At 35.4% G+C, this 23,227-nt stretch overlaps 1 protein-coding gene across 2 annotated transcripts in view; it reads right to left on the bottom strand.

The window, feature by feature from the left end:
* Positions 1-843: 843 nt before the first annotated feature.
* The window catches only part of TOGARAM1 (TOG array regulator of axonemal microtubules 1), an 81,745-nt gene continuing 59,361 nt past the window's right edge, over positions 844-23,227 (bottom strand). The window contains exons 12-20 of one of the 2 annotated variants that reach the window (XM_047735647.1): positions 20,256-20,361; positions 19,178-19,413; positions 18,420-18,578; positions 15,300-15,426; positions 13,557-13,675; positions 6,742-6,931; positions 5,102-5,321; positions 3,524-3,610; positions 844-2,376 (exon numbers count right to left, since the gene is read on the bottom strand). In XM_047735647.1, the coding sequence (XP_047591603.1) occupies positions 2,123-2,376; positions 3,524-3,610; positions 5,102-5,321; positions 6,742-6,931; positions 13,557-13,675; positions 15,300-15,426; positions 18,420-18,578; positions 19,178-19,413; positions 20,256-20,361 (1,498 nt within the window). In that variant the 3' untranslated portion in view covers positions 844-2,122. The remainder of the gene's footprint in view (positions 2,377-3,523; positions 3,611-5,101; positions 5,322-6,741; positions 6,932-13,556; positions 13,676-15,299; positions 15,427-18,419; positions 18,579-19,177; positions 19,414-20,255; positions 20,362-23,227) is intronic. The other variant, XM_047735646.1, reaches the window with a different exon arrangement.

Below are 23,227 nucleotides of genomic sequence, written 5' to 3'. Positions count from 1 at the left end.
TAGTATATACATTTTTTTAAAAAGGATAATTAAACTTGTACTTAAAAATAATGGTTTCTACCTTTGAAATTTAAAATTTACCTTGCATATACTCAACAATTAATGCAAATTTAGTAGGCACATTTGCAATGACACAAGGACAGTGGTCAAAATTAATAAAACTTGGAATCTATAACCATTGTTTCAATGGTGCACATCATTAAGGGTTAAAGCAAAATTTAATGATGATTTCAGATATACAACCAAGGTCAAAAGTGTATAAACCAGGTGCTGACAAATTATTCGAGAGGTCTGTTTTTGTTTGACCTGAGCTAAGAACGTGTTTTACATTCTTAAAGAGTTTAAAAACAAAAACAAAAACAAAAAAACCCCAAAGAATATGCCACTATCTGTCTGTAGCTTACAAAGCCAAAAACATTCACTTTTTGGTCCTTAATTTCAGACCTAAACTATAGAAACATAATAAAATACACTTGGAAGAACAGATAAAGCATGTATGTAACTATGAATATATGTTACAGTACCTACAAACAGAAAAAGTAACCAAGTCTTCACTTTCCATTCAGCTTAGCTTCAAATTGTAAAACCCCTTTTATTCCTCAGCAGTCATGGAGTAATACAAAGAATCACAATTTAAAATGAAGCCATAGGGACGCATGGGTGGCACAGTGGATTAAAGCCTCTGCCTTCAGTTCAGGTCATGATCCCACGGTCCTGGGATCGAGACCTGCGTCGGGCTCTCTGCTCGGCAGGGAGCCCGCTTCCCTCTCTCTCTCTCTCTGCCTCTCTGCCTCCTTGTGATCTCTGTCTGTCAAATAAATAAATAAAAATCTTTAAAAAAAAAATGAAGCCATATACATCAGAAAACCGTTAATTGACACAAGAAATGAAAAAGAATGAGGATAGTTCACAACTGTAATAAAGTGATCATTGAGTAAACAAGGCACAGAATTATAGATGTTTAGAACAAGACAGAACTTTAAAAATCACCTAGTCCAGCCCTCATAGTTTAGAGATGGGAACACTGAGACCTAGAGCTGGCAAGTGACTTGCCCAAGATCACATGGCTAATTTCCTCTAAAGGTAGAACTATAACCCAGGTCTATAGTTAGGTCAATAGAGATAGGTCAATATTATATCAAGTATACCAAGTGAAAGCGATAGGTCAATATCATATATATATTTTATTTTAAGATATTTGGAAGGTCAAAAAATAGGACACCTCTCACACATCTACAGAAATAAATCTTTTTATTTTTATAACATTCCTTTTCTTTTTATGATGCATTTATAGCCCAAGAATTCTGAAAAAAGCTATAGAAGACCTGGCACTATTTTTGAGAATTACACAACTGGGCAGCAAAATAATACCTTTATAAATGTTGGGACATATAGAAATAAAATTTAGTGTTTGCACACAAAAATAGGGAAGTTACATTCAACACGTTTTCTTTAACGTGCATTTAAAATGTTTAAGCATTTTCTAAAACTTTGGTTATCATGCTTCATTATAACTTGTTGAATTTCAAATGATGTAGATGATTTAACCCAAATGGTAGGCAAATATATCACATTAAAACAGCAGCAAAAGCAAGCTAATACTGCACAATCATATTAGCAGACTGATTTCAGAAATACATGTTTTTCACAAATAGCACACAGAAGTTAATTTGTTATAACATAGTTCAATGACTTTTCTTTCATTTTATAAAATAAGGCTGAGTAATGAGACATAGCAGAACATGATTACATAATAAAAAGTATATTTTTAATTACAAATCTAATTGTACATAAAGGGCAATGAACTGTGGTTTCTATAGAATAGTGCAAATGAGCAGGACTTTCCTCAAAAATAATATACTTGGATTCATTCCATGTACCTCAGATTTCATGAATATTAGGTTATTTTAATCATTTTAGGTTTCTGTGAGATGAGTACAAGTGGCAGGGTTCAGATAGGGCAGACGTGTACTCATTGGCTGCAAATACAAATAGCCATTGACTTAATTTACCAGATGAGAAGTGCAGGCACTGAAAATGTTACTTTAAAAAAGTTCCATTTGTCATCATGTAAACAATTTTCTTCATCATACTATACTTCATCAAAGATTCATAATTCATTTCATATTGTCATATCAAGCAATTCTTCTAAACTCTTTTTGATATGTGGTGGTTGAGATGCAGCCTGATTTAACAGATTCTGACCCATTTGTGCAAAAAGTGCTTTTGATAACTTAGCTGTGGCTGTTCGTATATTTCCTCCAGCTCCAGGCAAAGAGCCACTATTTGTCATGTTCCCCAAGAGATGCCATAAAACAACCAATACTTTCTGTTCTGTGGCATGGGGCTTCCTTTGATAAAGTTCCATAACAATATCTGAAACATAAAAATCAGTAAATAGTGAGGTTTTAAAAAAAAAATAAATTCAGGTTTAGCTAATTAAAAAGCATACAAAATATACTAAGCTTTTCCCCTATGCCATTTGTCCTAAAATGTCAGGCTTTTATTTATTTACTTACTTGTTTGTTTGTTTTTTAACAAAGTATTTTATTTTTATTTTTTTTAATTTAAAAAATTTTTCTTAAAAGGTTTTATTTATTTATTTATTTATTTGACAGACAGAGATCACAAGTAGGCAGAGAGGCAAGCAGAGAGAGGAGGGGAAGCAGGTTCCCTGCTGAGCCAAGAGCCTGATGCAGGGCTTGATCCCAGGACCCTGGAATCGTGACTTGAGCCGGAGGCAGAGGCTTTAACCCACTGAGCTACCCAGGTGCCCCAAATGTCAGGATTTTAAAGAAAAATAAGGTAAGAAACTTTCCTCCCAAAGAATGGAATCTTTAAGTATTACAATTCCATATATCACAACTTAGTTCAGGTAAAAGTAGTAAACATAGGAATTAAACCCAAAATTCATCTCAATGTTTTCCAAATGTAGTTAAATAAAAACATACATTTTTAACTCACTGACCTTTTATCAAACACCTAATTCGAAATTGCACCAAATTGACTTTCATGTCTTTTTATTTTTTTCCAACTGCACTAAATTAACTTTCATGTCTTTTTATTTTTTTCTGTATTATTTCTACTGAGAGGAAGACTAAATACTTACTGGATAAAAAAAGGATAAAATTCTTAAAGAAAATTTTGGGGGATAAAAGTCTTAAAAGGTTCTCATATGGATGATTATGCAATTTATTTCTACATTGTGCATAATGATATTGAATTTGGTAGTTAACCCCAAATTAAATTGAAATGCCTATCAGTTTATCCTAAGGTAATAAAATATTTCTTTAGAGTGTTCATTTTTTTTTAAAGGATTTTATTTATTTATTTGACAGAGATCACAAATAGGCAGAAAGAGAGAGGGGGAAGCAGGCTCCCTGCCGAGCAGAGAGCCCAATGCCAGGGTTCGATTCTAGGACCCTGAGACCATGACCTGAGCCAAAGGCAGAGGCTTAACCCACTGAGCTACCCAGGTACCCCTAAAATATTTCTTTAGAAATAGCAATTAAAAAATACTTACCAGCAAGCTTTTCAGTCATATCCTGTTTTGCTTTTCCATTTAAAAACTGAGCTTTTGTGCAAAATGGCTGTAGAAGTAAGTAATTGTCTAAACAAAAACAATATTAAAGACATATAAAGAATTACGGGATTTTATTTTCCAGTACATAGAATTGAAAGAAAAAAGTATTTTCATGCAAATGAATGCAAATGTGTTAAAAAGATTTTTTTTAAATCTATGTAATCACTACACTTAACATTATCTATGAAACCTTAATAGGATAATAGTCTTATAGCAAATAAGAAATAAAAATACCTGAATATTAAAAGAGCTATCATAGGGGTGCCTGTCCTAATACTTGCTATAAACTGAATGTCTGTTTCCTCCAAAATTCATATGCTGAAACCCAATCCCTATTGTTATGTCATTTGAAGGTGAGGCCTTTGGAAGGTGATTAGGTCATGAAGGTAGAGCCCTTATGAATGGGATTAGTGCTCTCTTACAAAAGATGCCCCCGAAAACTCCTCTGCCCCTTCTATCATGTGGCAACACAAACAGAAGATGGGGCCATCTAGGAACCAGAAAGTGGGCCCTCACCAGACACCAAAACTGTTGACACCTCAACCTTGAACTTTCTGGCCTCCAGAACTCTGAGAAATAAATGTTTTCATGCCATTCAGTCTGTAGTAGTTTGTTGTAGCAGCCCCTACAGACTAACATATTTGTGTAGTGATCATGGTCTTAACTTGAATATTACATTTCCATAATGACTAGGGATGTTGAACAGCTTTTCATGTGTTTATCTGCCATCCATATATTCTCTTCAGTGAAATGTTTCTCCATGTCCTTTGTCCATTTTCTAACTGAATTGTTTAATGTTCAGTTTTGAGAGTTCTTTATATACTCTAAGTTCTTCCTCATATATGCGGTTTGCAAATGCTTTCTTCCAATCTGTAGTATGTCTCTTTATGTACTCAACAGTGTCTTTTGAGGAGCAAATGTTTTTAATTTTGATGAAGTCTAATTTATTGACTTTTACGAACCATGCTTTTAGTGTCATGATAACAATTCTTCACCAAGCCCTCAGGTCCTAAGGATTTCTATTTATGCTATCCTTAAAAGTTTTACAGTTAAGTTTTACATTTATTTATTTATTTATTTTAAAAATATTTTATTTATTTATTTGACAGACAGAGATCACAAGTAGGCAGAGAGAGAGGAGGAAGCAGGCTCCCTGCTAAGCAGAGAGCCCAATGCGGGGCTTGATCCCAGGACCCTGAGATCATGACCTGAGCCACCCAGGCGCCCCTAAGTTTTACATTTAAATCTAAGATCCATTTTAAGTTAATTTTGCATCAGATGTGAGAATGAGGTAGAAAAAAAGAACTGAAAAGTAAAAAATAAGGGAAGATAAAGTCAATTGAATGGGACAGTATTTAATCTCTAAAAATAATTTAAAATACTACTGAGAATATCACATTAAATGACAAATATTGACTATGATTTCAACATTATTAAAAAAAAAACCACAATGTGTAGAATCAGAACATACAAAAGTAAAGTCAAAATAATTTGAGTGCCAAAGTAAAGATTTCTTACCTACGTGCTGACTCAGTGCCTGAACAACATTTGTGGCAGCAGCATAGATGCCTGGATTCTTAGAATTCAGATTGTTATCTACTATTGCTGGAATTAGCATGTTGATTATAGGCGATAAGTTGTCTCTAAGCAAAGGAATCATTTTGTGCATTGTTTCTAGAGCCACCAGATTTACTTTACTATTAGAATCATGAAGTCGAGATTTAAAAGCATCAAAGATCTGAAAGTAAATTAGTAAATTATTTAAAGTAAAATAGTATTTATAGCTATTTAAATTCTTTTTGGCATTCTGTAATTTTTTCCTATTAATAATACTGTTTAAAAACATACACACATTTTATTTAATCTGAACTTAGATAATAGGAATTTTATAAAAATTTGGATGTTAAATCTAAGTCTCAAAATTTCTTAGAGCAAAAAGACAAATCTTCAAAGATCACCCAAAAGACATACTAATAAATTAAGGTTGAGAAATTCAGCTTACTAGGAAGATGACTGGCTTACTGTAAATGGGATAAAGATGCTCTTTTTTGGAAGGTACAGGTAACTCTAAGAACTTAGGTAACTCTAAGAACTCAAGAAAAGTTTCTATTTTTATCACTACTGATAATGGAATTAGACATGTAAGTTTTACTGTAGAGATCTGATTTAGTTTCACTTTGTCTTATGAAAATTTTATATGCAATTTCAGAGTTAAATTTTTATTATTACCTCTTAACCTGGTTATTCCTTACTCTTTAGAATTCTTAACTTTCATAAGCTTAATATACAGTAAGGGAATGATAAATCTTTAGTCACATCAGGTGAGTGAAGAGCTCTTTCAGTGAGGTTAAGATATATGTATCTGTGAGGCCAATACACACACACACACACATATACACACACATCCATACACATCTCTCATATAAAAACTATGAAAGTTAATATATGTACATAAAATTTTTCATGTAAGAATAGTCTTCCCAAGAAATTTATTTTTATTCAAAATTAAGTGACAGCACTACTGGAATTAAGGGTAGTTATGGTATGTTGCCCATAAATTTTAATGCCCATAAATTTATGGGCATTTAATGCCCATAAATACAAATTTAAAATGGGATTTAGTAATTAACTGAACTCTGAAGAAGCATAAATCATCTATGCTCAATTTGTTACTATCTCTTTTTCTATTGCTTGTTATCTTCCTAAGGGTTGGTATGTAAATTAGTATATACAAGATTTGTAATCTACATATAAAAATTTTAATATTTATTCTTAAGTAGCATCAGAGCTCTTAAATGCACCAGTTCTTAAAATATTTATTGATTTGCTGAACATATATTCACTGAATGTCAGGTTCCACAGGCTCTGAGAATACAGAGCTTCAGAGAAGTTACCAAAATCAAAGAAGTTACCAAAATATCAACAAGTTACTGAATTCTGGGAGAACTCAGACAAATAAGCAGCTATTTTTCTATTATTTCCCAATTATTTTGTTCTCGAATGCTTTTAACACAGCACAATCTAAGCAATCCATACTTTTCACTAAGTTTAACATTTTAAAATAATATATGTAAGGTGTAAGATTTAGGGTAATTTCTTATACTAATGAGCTGTTAGCTACATATTGAAAATGAAAATTAATTTTGACAGTTCATTACCTTCACAATGTTTCCAACAACAAGCTCTTGATTGTTTTCAGTATCCGATAAAAGCTGCTTAATCCCATTAATGCGATCACGGAAGTCTTTTGCATTTAATAAACTGGTTATGACTTTAATGTATTCAGCACTTTCTAAGGAATTACGGGGAATTGATTTTCTGGTGATGTCACGAATTTCAGTTACTTCTCTAAAGTCAAAGAAAGGTAAATTTAATTTCATTATTAATTTCCTATAAGAAACACAAACATAATAAATAGTTCTTATTACACATTTATTTTTCAAAAATTCTCAAAGTTATCACCATAATATCTGCGTTGGCGGGGGGGTGGGGGAGCTAAAATCTCCCCTGAGAGGGGCGCCTGGGTGGCTCAGTGGGTTAAAGCCTCTGCCTTCAGCTCAGGTCATGATCCCAGAGTCCTGGGATAGAGCCCTGCATTAGGCTCTCTGCTCAACAGGGAGCCTGCTTCCCTTCCCCTCTCTCTCTGCCTGCCTCTCTGCCTACTTGTGATCTCTATCAAATAAATAAATAAAATCTTTAAAAAAAAATTAAAATCTCCCCTGAGATTGTTGATTTGCTAGGAGGACTCACAGGATTCAGCACATAGTTTTACTCAGAGTTAAGATTTATTACAGAAGTAGACAAAGCAAAATCAGCAAAGGGAAAAAGTGCAGGTGTCAAAGTATTGTCGAAACTAGATATAAGCTTCCAAGGGTCCTTTCCCAGTTCACACAGGACAATTTCTTTTTTTTTAAGATTTTATTTCTTTTATTTGACAGAGAGAGACATAGAGAGAGAGGGAACATAAGCAGCGGGAGTGGGAGAGAGAGAAGCAGGCTTCCCCCTGAGCAGGGAGCCCAATGAAGGGCTGCATCCCAGGACCCTGGGATCATGACCCAATCCGAAGAAAGACACCCAATGGCAGCCCCCAGTTGCCCTAACACAGAACAAATTTAATTACTCCAGTAACAATTCATGACAACACATGTGAAATGTTGTCTACCAAGGAACCTTATTAGAGACTCAATGCTCAGGCTTAAATTTTTTTTAATTTTTTTAAAAGATTTTATTTATTTATTTGACAGAGATCACAAGTAGGCAGAGAGGCAGAGAGAGAGAGAGAGATAGAGGAGGAAGCTGGCTCCCTGCTGAGCAGAGCTCGATTCTAGAACCCTGGGATCATAAGCCAAAGGCAGAGGCTTTATCCCACTGAGCCACCCAGGTGCCCCTATTTTTTTTTTAAAGTATTTTGTTCATTTGAGAGAGAGAGAGAACATGCAGTAGGGAGAGGGAGAGAGAATCTAAAGCAGATTCCACACTGAGTGCAGAGCCTTACATGGGGCTCGATACACAATCATGAGATCTTGACCTGAGACAGAAGCAAGAGTCAGACGCTTAACCAACTGAGCCACCCAGGCACCCTTCAATGCTCAGGGTTTTTACTGGGAGTTGGCATGATTCGTCCTCTGCCTAGGATATACTAAACTTCTAGGCTGCCAGAAGGAAAGCAGGTCTTTAGCATAAACCACATGGTTTGCCCAAACAATTGTGGTACAGTAAACTACTCTTATCAGTTAAGGAACAGTGGTAATCTTCCTTAAATCCTAGTTCCCAGATGCCAACCAAGGGCTCATCTTGTCAGTACGACTTTTGAGTAATAGAAGTCTCAGGTCTGCTGTATTAACTCAAAATATCCATGTGAATTTGCATGAGAAAACTAGAATCTTGACACTAGCGGGACTTACTATTTCAATGATTTACTATTACTAGCATCTTCTTTTTTAATGCTATAAAGGGGCGATGCAATGTAGCAGATGAATGATCCCTTTGAAACTAAGGTGTCATGCAAATTGACAGATCTTTCTTTTATTTTTTTTAAGATTTTCATTTATGTATTTGAGAGAGAGAGACCGAGAGCAAGCAGAAGGGAGAGGCAGAGGGAGAGGGAGAAGTAGGTTCCCTGCTGAGCAGGGAACCCCACGTGGGGCTCAATCCCAAGACCTTGAGATCATGACCTGAGCCAAAGGCACATGAGCCACCCATGCACCACCAAATTGACAGGTCATAAGGACAATAGTAAGTGTTGCCAGTTACCATCTCTCTAACTACCAGTATTAAAAATGGCACTGAGGTTGTCTTAAGAGCACTGATTAAAGAATGACTCAGAATCATCCTAAAAGCAGATATAGCATGGTGAACTAGAACACAGATCTTAGTTAGATGTATTTACTCATTATTTTTAATTTGCTTAAATAAATTGATCTGAAGTTAATTTGTGAAATGATTAATTATATACAATGGGAAAAAGAGAAGATTAAACTTATATTTAAACTGAGAAGTATATGATACATAAAAGGTGAATAAATGAAAAGAGTAAAAGGAACACCTCAAGAAGCCACCTAATTACTGCAACTTGTGTTTAAAGATGGCTTTTCTGTTATTTAAACAAAATGGATTTAATAGCAAAGTAACAGTGAATATACCTTAGGGTGTATGACAAAAAATAGACATACACACCACATATACACACACACTCCTCAATCAATCAGTTCAAAAGAAGGCAGGACAAAAGGGTCATTTTAGACATAAAGACACCTGCAGATTGAAAGTAAGGGGTCAGAGAAACATTCATAATGCCAATGGACATCAAAAGAAAGCTGGAGTAGCAGTACTTATGTCAGACAAACTAGATTTTCAACTGAAGACTGTAACAAGAGATGAAGAAGGGCACTATATCATAAAGAAGGGAGCTAGCCAAAAAGATCTAACAACTGTAAATATTTATGCCCCACATAGGGAGTACCCAAACATATAAAACAATAACAAATATAAAGGAACTCATTGATAATAATACGATAATAATAGGAGACTTTAACATCCCACTTACAACAATGAATAAATCATCTAAACAGAAAATAAACAAGGAAACAATGGCTTTGAATGCCAAACTGGACCAGAATGACTTAACACATATATTCAGAACATTTCATCCTAAAGCAGGATATACATTTAAGTACACATGGGACGTTCTCCAAAATAGACCACATACTTGGTCATAAATCAGGCCCAAACAAGTATAAGTAGATTTAGATCATACCGTACATATTTTCCTACCATAGTGCTATGAAACTTGAAGTCACCCAAAAGAAAAAATTTGGAGAGACCACAAATACACGGAGATTAAACAACATGCTATTAAACAATGAATGGGTCACCAGGAAATCAAAGAAGAAATAAGAAAAATACATGCAAACAAAGGAAAATGAAAATACAATGGTCTAAAACCTTTGGAATGCAGCAAAAGAGGTCATAAGAAGGAAGTATATAGTAATACAGGCCTACCTCAAGAAGCAAGAAGAATCTCAAATAAACAATCTAACCTTATACATAAAGGAGCCACAAAAAGAACAACAAAGTCTAAAGCTAGCAGAAGGCAAATAATAAAGATTAGAGCAGAAATAAATGACATAGAAACTAAAAAGAAAACAACAGAACTTATCAATGAAAGGCGGCAGTGGTTCTCAGAAAAAAATTAGTAAAATTGATAAACCCCTAGCCAGACTTATCAAAAAAAAGGACCCAAATAAATAAAATCATGAGTGAAAGAGGATAGATCACAACCAACACCAAAGAAATACAAAATGCTATTTTAAAAAAATACAATTTATTTATTTGAGAGAGAGAGAGCAAGCATGAGCAGGGGGGAAGGGTAGAGGGAGAGGGAGAAGCAGATTCCCCACTGAACAGAGCCAATGCGGGGCTCAATCCAGGACCCTGAAATCATGACCTGAGCTGAAGGCAGAGGCTTAGCCCACCGAGCCACCCAGGTACCCCAGAAATACAAACAATTATAAGACAATATTATATGCCAACAATTTAAGCAATCTGTAAGAAATGGATGCATTCCTAGAAACATTTAAACTACCAAAACTGAAACAGGAAGAAATAGAAAATTTGAACAGGGGGCGCCTGGGTGGTTCAGTGGGTTAAGCCTCTGCCTTCAGCTCAGGTCATGATCCCAGGGTCCTGGGATCAAGCCCCGCATCCGCCTCTGTGCTCAGCAGGGAGCCTGCTTCCTCCTCTCTCTCTCTCTCTCTGCCTGCCTCTCTACTTGTGATCTCTCTCTGTCAAATAAATAAATAAAATCTTTAAAAAAAAAAAAAAGAAAGAAAGAAAATTTGAACAGACCCATAACCAGTAATGAAATTGGATCAGTAATCAAAAATCCCTCAAGCTACAAAAGTTCTGGGCCAAATGGCTTCACAAGGGAATTCTACCAAACATTTAAAGATTGAATACCTATTTTTCTCAAACTATTTCATAAAATAGAAAAGGAAAGAAAACTTCCAAATTCATTATATGAGACCAGCATTATCTTGATTCCAAAACCAGACAAAATCTCCAGTAAAATAAGAGAACTATACGTCAATATCTCTCATGAACACAGATGTGAAATTTTTCAATAAAATACTAGCAAACTGAAACCAACAGTACATTAAAAGAATCATTCACCATGATCAAGTGGGATTTATTCCTAGGCTGCAAGGATGATTCAATATTCACAAATCAATCAACATGATATTAATAAAATAAAGGATAAAAACCATATGATCCTTTCAATAGATGCAGAAAAGGCATTTGACAAAGTACAGCATCCATTCATGATAAAAACCCTCAAGAAAGTAGGATTATAGGAAGGTACCTCATCATAACAAAGGCCATACATGAAGAACCCACAGCTAAAATCATCCTCAAGGGGATGAGAGCTTTTTCCTCCATGGTCAGGAACAAGACAGGGATACCCACTCTCACTACTGTTATTTAGCTTAGTACTGGAAATCCTAGCCTCAGCAATCAGACAACAACAACAAAAAAAAGGGATCCGAATCAGCAAGGAAGGGGCACCTGGGTGGCTCAGTCATTAAGCGTCTCTCTTCAGCTCAGGTCATGATCCCAGGATCCTGGGATTGAGCCCCACATCAGGCTCCCTGATCTACTGGAAAATCTACTTCTCCATCTCCCGTTCCCCCTGCTTGTGTTCCCGCTCTCGCTGTCTCTCACTTTATCAAATAAATAAATAAATAAAAATCTTAAAAAATGACAACAAAAAATCAGCAAGGAAGAAGTCAGACTTTCACTATTTGCAGATGACATGATACTTTATATAGAAAACCCCAAAAAATCCACAAGAAGTTGCCAATCCACAAGAAGATGAATTCATTAAAGATGCAAGGTACAAAATTAACATACAGAAATCTGTTGCATTTCTATATACCAATAATGCACAGCAGAAAGAGAAATTAAGAAAACAATCCCAGGGGGGTCTGGGTGGCTCAGTGGGTTAAAGCCTCTGCCTTCTGCTCAGGTCATGATCCCAGGGTCCTGGGATCCAGCAACACATCAGGCTCTCAGCTCAGCAGGGAGCCTGCTTCCTCCTCTCTCTCTGCCTGCCTCTCTGCCTACTTGAGATGTCTGTCAAATAAATAAATAAAGTCTTAAAAAAAAAAAAGAAAACAATCCTATTTATAATTGTACCAAAACCCATGAGATATCTAGGAATAAACCTAACCAAAGAGGTAAAAGATCTATACTCTAAAATCTATAAAACACCTAAGAAAGAAATTAAAGATGACACAAAGAAATGGAAAAGCATTCCATACTCATGGATTAGAAGAACTAAGATTGTTAAAATTTCTATACAACCCAAAGCACTTTACACATTTAATGCATATCCTATCAAAATACAAACAGCATTTATCACAGAGCTAGAACAAACAATCTTACAACTTGAATGGAACCACAGAAGATCCTGAATAGCCAAAGCAACCTTGAAAAAGAAAAGCAAAGCTGGAAGCATCATGATTCTGGACTTCATGTTATATTACAAAGTTGTAGTGATCAAAATAGTATGGTACTGGCACAAAAACTGACAGATCAATGGAATGTAACAACCAGCAATGAACCCACAACTATATGGTCAACTAATCTTTGACAAAGCAGGAAAGACTATCCCATAGAAAAAAGATGGTGTCTTCACTAATCAGAATTGGAAAAACGACAATAACATGTAAAAGAATGAAATTCAACCACTTTTTTTTTTTTTTTTAAGATACTCATTTATTTATTTGGCAGAGAGAGAGAACAAGCAGGGCAAGCAGCAGGCAGACAGAAAGAGAGAAGCAGGCTCCCCTCTCAGTAGAGAGCCCTAAGTGGGGCTTGATCCCAGGACCCTGGGATTGTGACCTGAGCAGAAGGCAGACGCTTAACCAACTGAACTACCCAGGCCCCCCTAAAAATATATATATTTTTTAAAATTATATAATCCATCTATTACATGTTAAATAGTGTAAGCAGGTTACATAATTATATATATAATTATATTTCTAATAAATTTAAGACTAGTCTTTTTCTGGTTGATGCTATATGGGTGATTAGTTAATTCTTTTAATGTTTGGATTTCCTAAATTTTTTTTTTCACTAACCATAATTATATATTACTTTTATAATCAAGGGGGAAAAGTAAAGGCTATATGAAAACAAAATTAATCAGAGTTGTCCAACACAGGCCTAATATTGACAAGTTCAACAGCACTAAAGCTTTAATAACGTTTAGTGCATGTCAAAGCCAGTTGCTACAAATATATAACTGCCTTATTAAATATAATTACCTCACACTTTCTAAGTCCTTACCAACTTTTAAAACTCCATTAAGTTTTGACAAATACCCCTGGGACAGTTCATAAAAACATCCAAATGAGACTACTATCTCTAGGGAGTAATTTCTCTAATGATGTGGACTATCAAATGATCCTACCTTTCGGCTGAATCAAAAGCATCTCTAGAAACAGATGATGACCTTGCATTTCCAACAGTGCCAGTATGAGATCGTCTTCCTTTTGCTGAAGGAGTATCTAGTGGTATCTCTCCTAAGCCCTTTAAGTAATATAAAGAAAGGCAGTGTAATAAAATTCTTAAAACCAGTTAAGTGAAATAATTTATACCATGTAATTTTCTTTTTTCTTTTAAAGATTTTATTTATTTATTTGACAGAGATCACAAGTAGGCAGAGAGGCAGGCAGAGAGAGAGGAAAGGAAGCAGGCTCCCTGCCGAGCAGAGAGCCCGAAGCAGGGCTTGATCCTAGGACCCTGGGACCACGACCTGAGCCAAAGGCAGAGGCTTTAACCCACTGAGCCACCCAGGCGCCCCTATACCATGTAATTTTCTTAGAAGTCATTACTGATCTTTTAATAAGTGAACACATCTTAATAATCAGCTATGCTGATGCTTTAAAGGGTGTCAATACATAAAATACCTTCTAATTAGTAGTAAATTAACCAAATATATGATCAACTAATAGGAAATGATATTGGCCAGGTAAAACTGTTTAAAATTTTTAAAATTAATATGCTATATTTTATAACTATGCTTCTTAAACCTTAAAATCTATAGAGAAAATATGAACACATTACATAAAAAATGATTTCCTATGCAACACTAGGGTAAGAATAAACACTTAGATAAGAACTATTTAAAAATACTTGTACTTGAAATGACTCTCAAATACAACCTGCTCAGTTCAGAAAGATAATTCTTTACATAGACATTTTAAGTATTTCTATATGAATTAAGCTAAAATCTTTAAGATCAATGAGCAGAAAAAGGGACGGCTGGGTGGCTCAGTCTGTTAAGTGTCTGTCTTTAGCTCGGATCATGATCCCAGGGTCCTGGGATCAAGTCCTGAATCATGCTCCTTGCTCAGCAGAGAGCCTGCTCCTCCCTTTGCCTGCCATTCCCCCTGCTTGTGCTTGCTATCTCTCTCTCTCTGACAAATAAATAAAATCTTAAAAAAAGAATAAGCAGAAAAAAATGCTCTAAATGTATAAAACTGTCCTTTCATAAACAAATCCTTTATCCAAGATGATCAGTGAGGAGTAACATAAATTACCATAGAAAAATTCTACATTATTAAACATATTTTTACAAAAAAATGTAAGTGGATTATTTTTAATAAGATACTTTCTGCATTTTATTTTACTTAGTATTTCCTCAGTCACTCATTTCAGACATGTCTGAATCCCCATTATCTCTCAGGATTAAATAAGACATGGGGCTTCCCCTCAAAGACCTCCCAATTAATGTTCTGCAGTGTGATAGGAACTCTAACAGTGGAATAGGCAAGGTAAATAAAACAGGGACCAAGCATGATGAACATCACTAACCTTACCCTATAAAAACAAAAAACTCAGGTTAAAGAAATGAAGTGATGTACCTAACATTATTTAGTTGGCTAATTCTCAAACCCAAGTCTTGAATCAAATCCAAGTCTTGTAACTCCAATAAACCACATTATATTCTACCAAATATCAAGCTTCTGTTCAATAAACTCTTACTGACACTATGAATGTCTACTGCAACTTGTTCAATTGCAGTTGTTGAAACGCTACTGTAGCTATATTCTGAATGGTTAGCAGAAATAATCAAAGCAATTACTTCTACCTTTAGTTTCCTGGTACCTTGCTTTTAAAGATGTTTACAAATAAAACTTTTTCCACATACCTTTTGCCGTAAGCTCTTAACAGATTCCTTAATATATGGCAAATCTTTGGATGGGATATACTTTTCAAGCATTTTATCAAAGTTTGGATGACACATCATAAGGAAAAGCATCTTTCGACCATAGTACCTATAGACATTTGAGAAATATACAAATAATTATATATACCTTAACAAACTCAGTTTCTATCCTTAGATGCAATATTTTCTTCAATAGAAAAAAACCTGTCAACATCAAGATTGTCATCCCTATTTTAAACAAGCCACTGAAATGTAGTTATACTATCTGAATTGGAGTATAGCATTTTCTTTGCCCTCACTTTAAAAAGAGACATAGCTTCAAATCTTCAAATCTCTTTTTGGAGAGCCAAATGTTTGAGTTCTGTTTTTCAGACACCCTTGGGTATCTGGCTGGTATTTGGCAGAACTTGAGTTAGGAGAAGTCTCTCTTTAGAGCCCCCAAGTGGGCTCCTTGCTCACTGGGCAAGAGGTTGCTGCTGAGAGGTGTTCTGACCTAAGTCAATCTTCCCTAGGTTTTGTATTTCCTATATTTCTTACCCTCGCTCTTTTTTTCCCCCTGCCAAAACTTACCTGGTTCCAATTCTTCAAAAACCTATTCTCTGCTACCTAAAACATACCCAAAGTCAGTTGAAAATCATGGATGATATATAATGAATGCGTAATGCTCTCCAAACTACATTTTTTTAATGGTAGTATATAAGTTTAAAATTAATTCTTTTTAAAAGAAATAATTCTTTTTAGGATAAAACCTTAAGCCAAGATATCATTCTGATAGCAGAACCACAGATATCATAAAAATGGGTATTGAAGATATTTTTGGATAGAGGGTTCATATAGTACCTTATAATTATACCATATTATTATTCTTCAAAGAAGCATGGCCCTAAAATCAATTATAATTATGCTTTCTCCTATAACTTGGAATATGTGGACTAGGAAGAACAAGAGAAGGTAAGTCTTGGCGGGTAGGGAGAGAGTACAGAATGATCTCAGGTATCAACCAGGCCCCTTCAATTTTAACAAAATTATAGAAAGAGGTGGTATCAGAAAATTACTCTTCTTTCCTCAGAATCAAAATAAGGTTACACCTTGATAAGTAGTTCATAGTCAGCTACAGTTTCAAAGATGATTATAACTTTTAGCCCAGAACATTAAGGACTGTAGGTCCATCACAGGCCCTATGAGATATGAGATATGAGAATGGCTAAAACAAGCAAACAAGCAATAGGGACACTAAATGTGAGAAATAGTAAAACTGAAAGCTGTAACCATTTTATAATTTTAAAACTTCAAATAAGGAATCAAGAAATGAAAAAAAAAGAAATCAAGAAATGACAAAATGGATTAGAAGAATTACCATGTCATTAAGCAAAGGTTAAGATGTACACAGAACAACCATTGCGAATCTTTTTTTGTCCTAACTAGTTTATTATGATCCAAAGCCTCCTAAATTGTTTCGAACTTTACTGTGGTATACATAACTTCCAAAATGGCTCCCCAAAGATGTCCTGCTTTAATACCTGCAATTTGTAAATATGAGATATAACTTCCAGGATTATGTTATGCTATGTTATATTATATGGCAGAGTTGACTCTAGGATACAGAGATTTTCTGGGTAGACCTAATCTAATCATACTCATCCTTAAAAGCAGAGAACTTTCCATGGCTGGTAGCAGAAGAGAAAATCAGAAACCTTCTAAGCACAAGGGGGATTCAACATACTGTTGCTGGCTTAAAGATGGAGGGGGCTGCACAAGAGGGAATTTGGGTGATCTTAAGGAGCTGAGAGAGGACCCTGGCTGACAATCAGCAAAGAAAAAAGACCTAAGTCCTATAACTACAAGGAACTGATTTGGCCAACAACCAAAATGAATTTGGAAGCAGATTCTTCTATAGAACTTCTAGATAAAGAACTCAGCATTATCATCACCTTGATTTCAACCCTGGGAGACCCCAAGCAGAAAAAGCAGTTAAGCCATGTAAGACTTCTAACTTAAAGAACAATAAGCTAAAAAAGTCTGTATTACCTTAAACTCCTAGGTTTGTGGTAATTTGTTACACAGCAATAGAATACATTAACTTTCAATATTAGTTTCTGATATAATGATTTCCATTAAGACTAACTCCAGTTACCTAAAGTCACAGATATCTTTGTCTTAAAACATTAATAATTTTATATCCTTCTTTACTTTAGTCTCTATGAACTCAGGATCGTCCCTCCCACTTTTAATCTAGCTTCATATTTAACTGCCATAAATTTTTAGGTTTTGTATGGGACATTATCAATCACCTAGTCCCACCTTCCTAATTTTACAAACGAGGAAAGCTAGGCTAATAGACATTAAGTAATTTGTTTAAGGGCAAAAAATATTTGGCATTAGGAATTGAACCTAGACTCTTGACTATATCCAAAATTTCTGTGACCAGTAGAATGAGGGACACCCACCTGGGTCAGTTAGGAGCATGTGACTCTTGCTCTTGGGTTTGTGAGTTTGAGCCCCACACTAGGCACAGAATTAACGTAAAAAAAAAAAAACTCCATGTTACCAATACAGTAATGTACCACCTACATCTTTTACATTTTTCTCTGACTGTTCTTAACCTTCACGGAATTGTTTTACAAGTACAACAATCGGAAATTTATGGGATTTTCTAAGTGCAGCTATCTCATGTTTCAGGAGACAATATGTTATCCATTTCGCTTCCTGTGTTTCATGTGTACATATATCCTCGAGTTCACCTGATTGCTTGGAAAATACATCATTTCCCCTAAATGCATTACCTTACGTTTGCCCACAATGAAGTTCTTCTGCCACTTTTCTGAACTCATATAGTCTTGTGCCGTTTTCATGCAGTTCATCCCTGTGACATGGCATCTCACTACCCAGAAGTATGTAGTGTCATCTGTAAATTTGGAGAATTCACTGTGCACTCCCTCAAGATCATTTACAAATTGGTTAAATAAGTCCACCCCCAGCACCAATCCCTGGGGACCCCACTTTTCCATTTAGAAAAAAATGTTTATTCTTTTTTAACCTTTGCTGCCTACTTTTAAGCCCTTATCCTAACAGATTCAGCAAATATCATTAGCAGCTATTCACCTGGTTTCTTGTGAACTGTCCTGAGCAAACTTAGCAGCAGCTGGTAATATGCGGTCAGCCATATCCTTTGTTCCAGATAAAATACGCTCTGGTTCCATAAATTCCACCACATCTGTTAAATGCTGGGCTGTACATCTTCTTACTGCAATGTGTAAATGACTACAAGAAAATATGATCAATTGAAACGAAGTTGATGTATGAACTATTTACCAAAGATATACCTTTAAAGTTAAATGACTAAACTACTCTTAGCCCTCAACAATCATCCCTGAAAGCTAAAATGACAAATTACATTAGTTATCCATTCTCAAAAAGTTAAAAACAAAACTCATAATCACTGACATTTATTTAGTTCCAGATCTATGAATAGAAGTAAAATTATTAGAATAACAGTATTATTATTCCTTATATGCTCTGTACCTAATATGATGTTTATCACATAGGAATTATTTGTTTTTTGACTGAAATAATACTGAAGTTTGCCTGTGTTTTTCTTATATCACCGACTGCAAACAACTGCATTTTTAGTTTTTTTGTTTTTTGGGTTTTTTTTAAGATTTTATTCATTCCTTTGGCAGAGACAGTGAGAAAGGGAATACAAGCAGTGGGAGTAGGAGAGGGAGAAGCAGGCTTCCCACTGAGCAGGGAGCCCGATGCAGGGCCTGAGGCAGCCGGAAGGCAGATGTTTAACGACTAAGCCAGCCAGGTGCCCCTGCATTTTTAGTTTAAGGACGTATCAAGATTATTTTGAATATTACCTTTGTCCTCCATTGATAAGAGAAACAATTGCTCGTGCAGGAGTTACATTATTGACCATAGCTCTCAATGCTTTGTCAACATCTTCTCTTATAAATGTATTTGATTCTCCAGCTTTGTGCAACAAAACTTTTACTGTAGTATCTAGTTCTTGATCCATGTTCTTTTTCAGGTAAGTGAAAAGATCACTTAAACAGACCACAGCAGCACGAGAAACTCCAGACCGTAAATTTTTCACCTAAAAAAAATTTCCAAAATGTACATTTTGCTGATATTCTGAAAGAAAATCAGTAATAATGACTTTGAAATCAAACTTACTATTAGAGTAACATGCTTTAATACATAATATGTTACGTCCTAAAAATTAACATTAATGAAAAATTTTTTAAAGTTTAAAAGTAAGGTATGAGCTTTTTTTTTTTTTTTTAAGTAAAATCTATCCTCGACCTGGGGCTCGAACTCATGACCCTGAGATCAAGAGTTGGATGCTCTCCTGACTGAGCCAGCCAGAAGCCCCAAACAGGATCTACTTGTAACTACATATAAGCCTACTTTAATCACTTAGTATAGACTATTCTTTCTTTCTCTCCCCAACCACCGAGAGAAAGAACAAAGAGGTGGGGAGGGGCAGAAGGAAAGAGAAAGATAATCTTAATCAAGCTCATCCCTCAGTATGGAGACCCACGTGGGCCTCAGTCTCACAACCCTGAGATCATGACCCGAGTCAAAATCAGGAGCTGGACCCTCAAATAACTGAGCCACCCAGATGCCCCTAGTACAGAGGTATTTTTTAAATAAATAAATGTGGCATATTTATTCTTTGTTATCCAAACAATCCTTAACTCAGCTGGAAAATAAGTTTACCTCTTTTTTTTTTTTTTAAAGATTTTATTTATTTATTTGACAGAGAGAGATCACAAGCAGATGGAGAGGTAGGCAGAGAGAGAGAGAGAGAGGGAAGCAGGGTCTCCGCCGAGCAGAGAACCCGATGCGGGACTCGATCCCAGGACCCTGAGATCATGACCTGAGCCGAAGGCAGCGGCTTAACCCACTGAGCCACCCAGGCGCCCCTAAGTTTACCTCTTGAACTACTGCAAAATTTGTTTCATGCAGCTTTGTGTTCAATATTTCAGAATGAAAAGCAGCTAAGCACCTAATAAAATTCAGTCCTTCAATTTTCTTCTCCCTATAGGAAAAAGAAAGAAATGGCAAATCACTTATTAAATGGGTCTCAACTGGAACAGGATCTCAGATGTGCATGAAATACTGCCAATGAGGAGATCTTGCTTATTTTTCCATTCATTTAGGAATTTCAAATAAAAAAATATGTAAAGTTTTATTTGCTCCAATAGTTCTCTTTCATGATGCTAAAGATCTTTTAAGAGCGAAAATCACCACTGACAGTCATACTAAGTTCATGTTTTGTAAATAAAAAGGAATATTTCCTCCCTAGTGATAAGAATGACATATTCTTTACAGAAAACAGAGGGAAAGGAATGGCAAAGAAAAGGTAAGGGAAGCAATAAAACAAAAATGGAAGGAGAAAAGAAACTACCTTATTGGAAAATATATAATCCAGGAACAGAAAACCAGTAACAGATAGTTCTGTAATTTGTATTTTTCTTTCATTAGCTGACCTAATGAGCCAGCTGAAGGGTAGGTGGATACTAACAAGAGAGTAGGATTCAAGTGAGATTTAGATATAACATTTCTAAATTGATTATTTTCATCTTATAAGTTTGAAAAATGTAAGCCAAAATGAGTTTCCTTAGTAATATTGTAACATTTCCTTAGGTAATATTGATGGCAGTCATTTTTTTAAGCATTTAAATTCCCTGAATGAATTATGGAAAACTCAGAGACAAGAAAAAAACCAAGAATCCAAGGCAACAAAAGGAAACCTATTTAAATAGCTGTCTGGTTCAAAATTCTCATTTTTTGAATAAACTTAAAAGTTTATAATTAATTTAAATGCAGAAACAATCCAATTCTATACATACAAATAACAGTACAGTCAAGAGAGAGGGGAGGCAGGAAAAGAAATTAAGAAAAAGTGGCTAAAATTTTTTCCGAATTTGATCCAAACAATAAACTCTCAGGTCTAAAAACAAACCCCAAACAGCATAAAACAAAAAAAGTACAACATGGAACATCAAAATCAAATTGCTAAAAGCAGTGTTAAAATATAAGGTCAGGTAGCAATATTAAAAATAAAGCAGTATAAGAAGATGAGGAAAAGAACACTATTTTAGTTAAAATCCTGAAAGAGGGCTTTTCTGAGGAGATGACATTTGACAGATACCTGCATGAAGTGAGAAAGAAGCCGCTGGAAGAATGTTTAAAGAGTTAAGTACAAAGGTCTTGAAACATAAATGAGCTTGGGTGTTCAGATGGCTAGAGTGGATAAATAAGGCACAGCATCCCCCTGGTAGGGGATGAGGGTATAGAAAGAGACAAGGGACAGAAAATGAAGGACTTTGTAAACTATAAAAAAGTTAATCCCCCCCCCCCAGTTTTCTAAGGGGCCACTGGAGGGTTTTATGGGGAGGAATCCCATGTTCTGATTTACTTTCTTAGATCCATGGGTTGCTTCTAAGAGTGCTAGTTTCAAGACATTTAGAGATTTTCCAGGTATCGGTTCCTAACTCCTTTTTTTTTTTTTTTTTAAAGATTTTACTTATTTATTTGACAGACAAGAGATCACAAGTAGGCAGAGAGAGAGAGAGAGACGGGGAAGCAGGCTCCCCGCTGAGCAAAGAGCCCGACGCGGGGCTCGATCCCAGGACCCTAGGATCATGACCCGAGCCGAAGGCAGAGGCTTTAACCCACTGAGCCACCCAGGCGCCCCTCGGTTCCTAACTTCTAATTTAATTCCACTATAGTCAGAGAACAAAATTTGTACAATCCGAATCCTTTTAAATTACTTATTCTATGTTCCAAAATATTTTTCTTGGTAAATGTTCCTTATGGACTCGAAAATAATGTAAATTCTGTTATTTTTGGTGGATTATTTTATAAATGCCAATTAGGTCAATCATGTCATTCAAGCCTTCTATATCCTCATTGATTTTCTTTCTTCTAGTTCTATTAATTAATGAGAGATGGTTGTTGAAGTTCCAACTATAATTGTGGATTTATTTATTTCTTCTTGCAGTTCTATCAGTTTTTGCTTAATGTATTCTGAAGCTCTGTTATATGATAAATAAAATCAGGATCACCTGATGAGTTAACCTTTTTATCATTATCATTATAGAATGGCCCCTTTTATTCCTAATGTGAAATACAAAATTCTACGATGGCACCCATGATTCCTGTGCCATGGTATATACCACCTGATAATACCCTCCCCTTTAGTGTGAATATAAGGGGATATTATTTCCCTCAATCTTGTTACATTATATAGCAAAAGGTTTGCAGGTCCTCCTACAGCTGATTCTCTGTTCATGTCTTTCTTCTAGTTTCTTCAACACATGGAATAGAATTATAACTATAGCTATAATGTCCTTGTCTACTAATTCTATCATCTGTATCATTTTTGGATTAGTTTCAATAGTTACCTTTTTTGCTTCTCATTATGGGTTGTATTTCCCTGCTGCTTTGCATGCCTGGTAATTTTTTATGGATGTCAGTCATTATCCATCTTACCTGAGATATTTCTGTATTCCAAAATTATTTTTGACCTTTGCTCTGGGATAGAGTTAGGTTATTTGTTAAGTGTGATCCTTTTAGGCCTTGCTTTTATGCTTTGTTGGGCTGGACCAAACCAGTCTTTAGCCTAAGGTTTATTTTTCCACACTAAGAAACAAAACTCTTCTGAGTATTATACTTGATGGCCTGTGAATTATGAGGTTTTCCATGTGCTGATGGGAACAAAAGTATTCAGGGATTGCTTCCTGTAACTTCATTCTAGCTCTGGTTTCAGGTAATTTATTTACATTTATGGCCTGACTAGTATTCAGCTAAACATTTGAGAATTCTCTGAAGGTCTCCAGAGTTCTTTGTGAAGCTCCATCCTCTCTGACACTGCCTTGCAAACTCTAGTTACCTTGGCA

This window comes from Lutra lutra, chromosome 7, assembly GCF_902655055.1.
Source record: "Lutra lutra chromosome 7, mLutLut1.2, whole genome shotgun sequence".
Classification (NCBI taxonomy): domain Eukaryota; kingdom Metazoa; phylum Chordata; class Mammalia; order Carnivora; family Mustelidae; genus Lutra; species Lutra lutra.
This window is presented reverse-complemented; position numbering and strand designations above follow the sequence as displayed.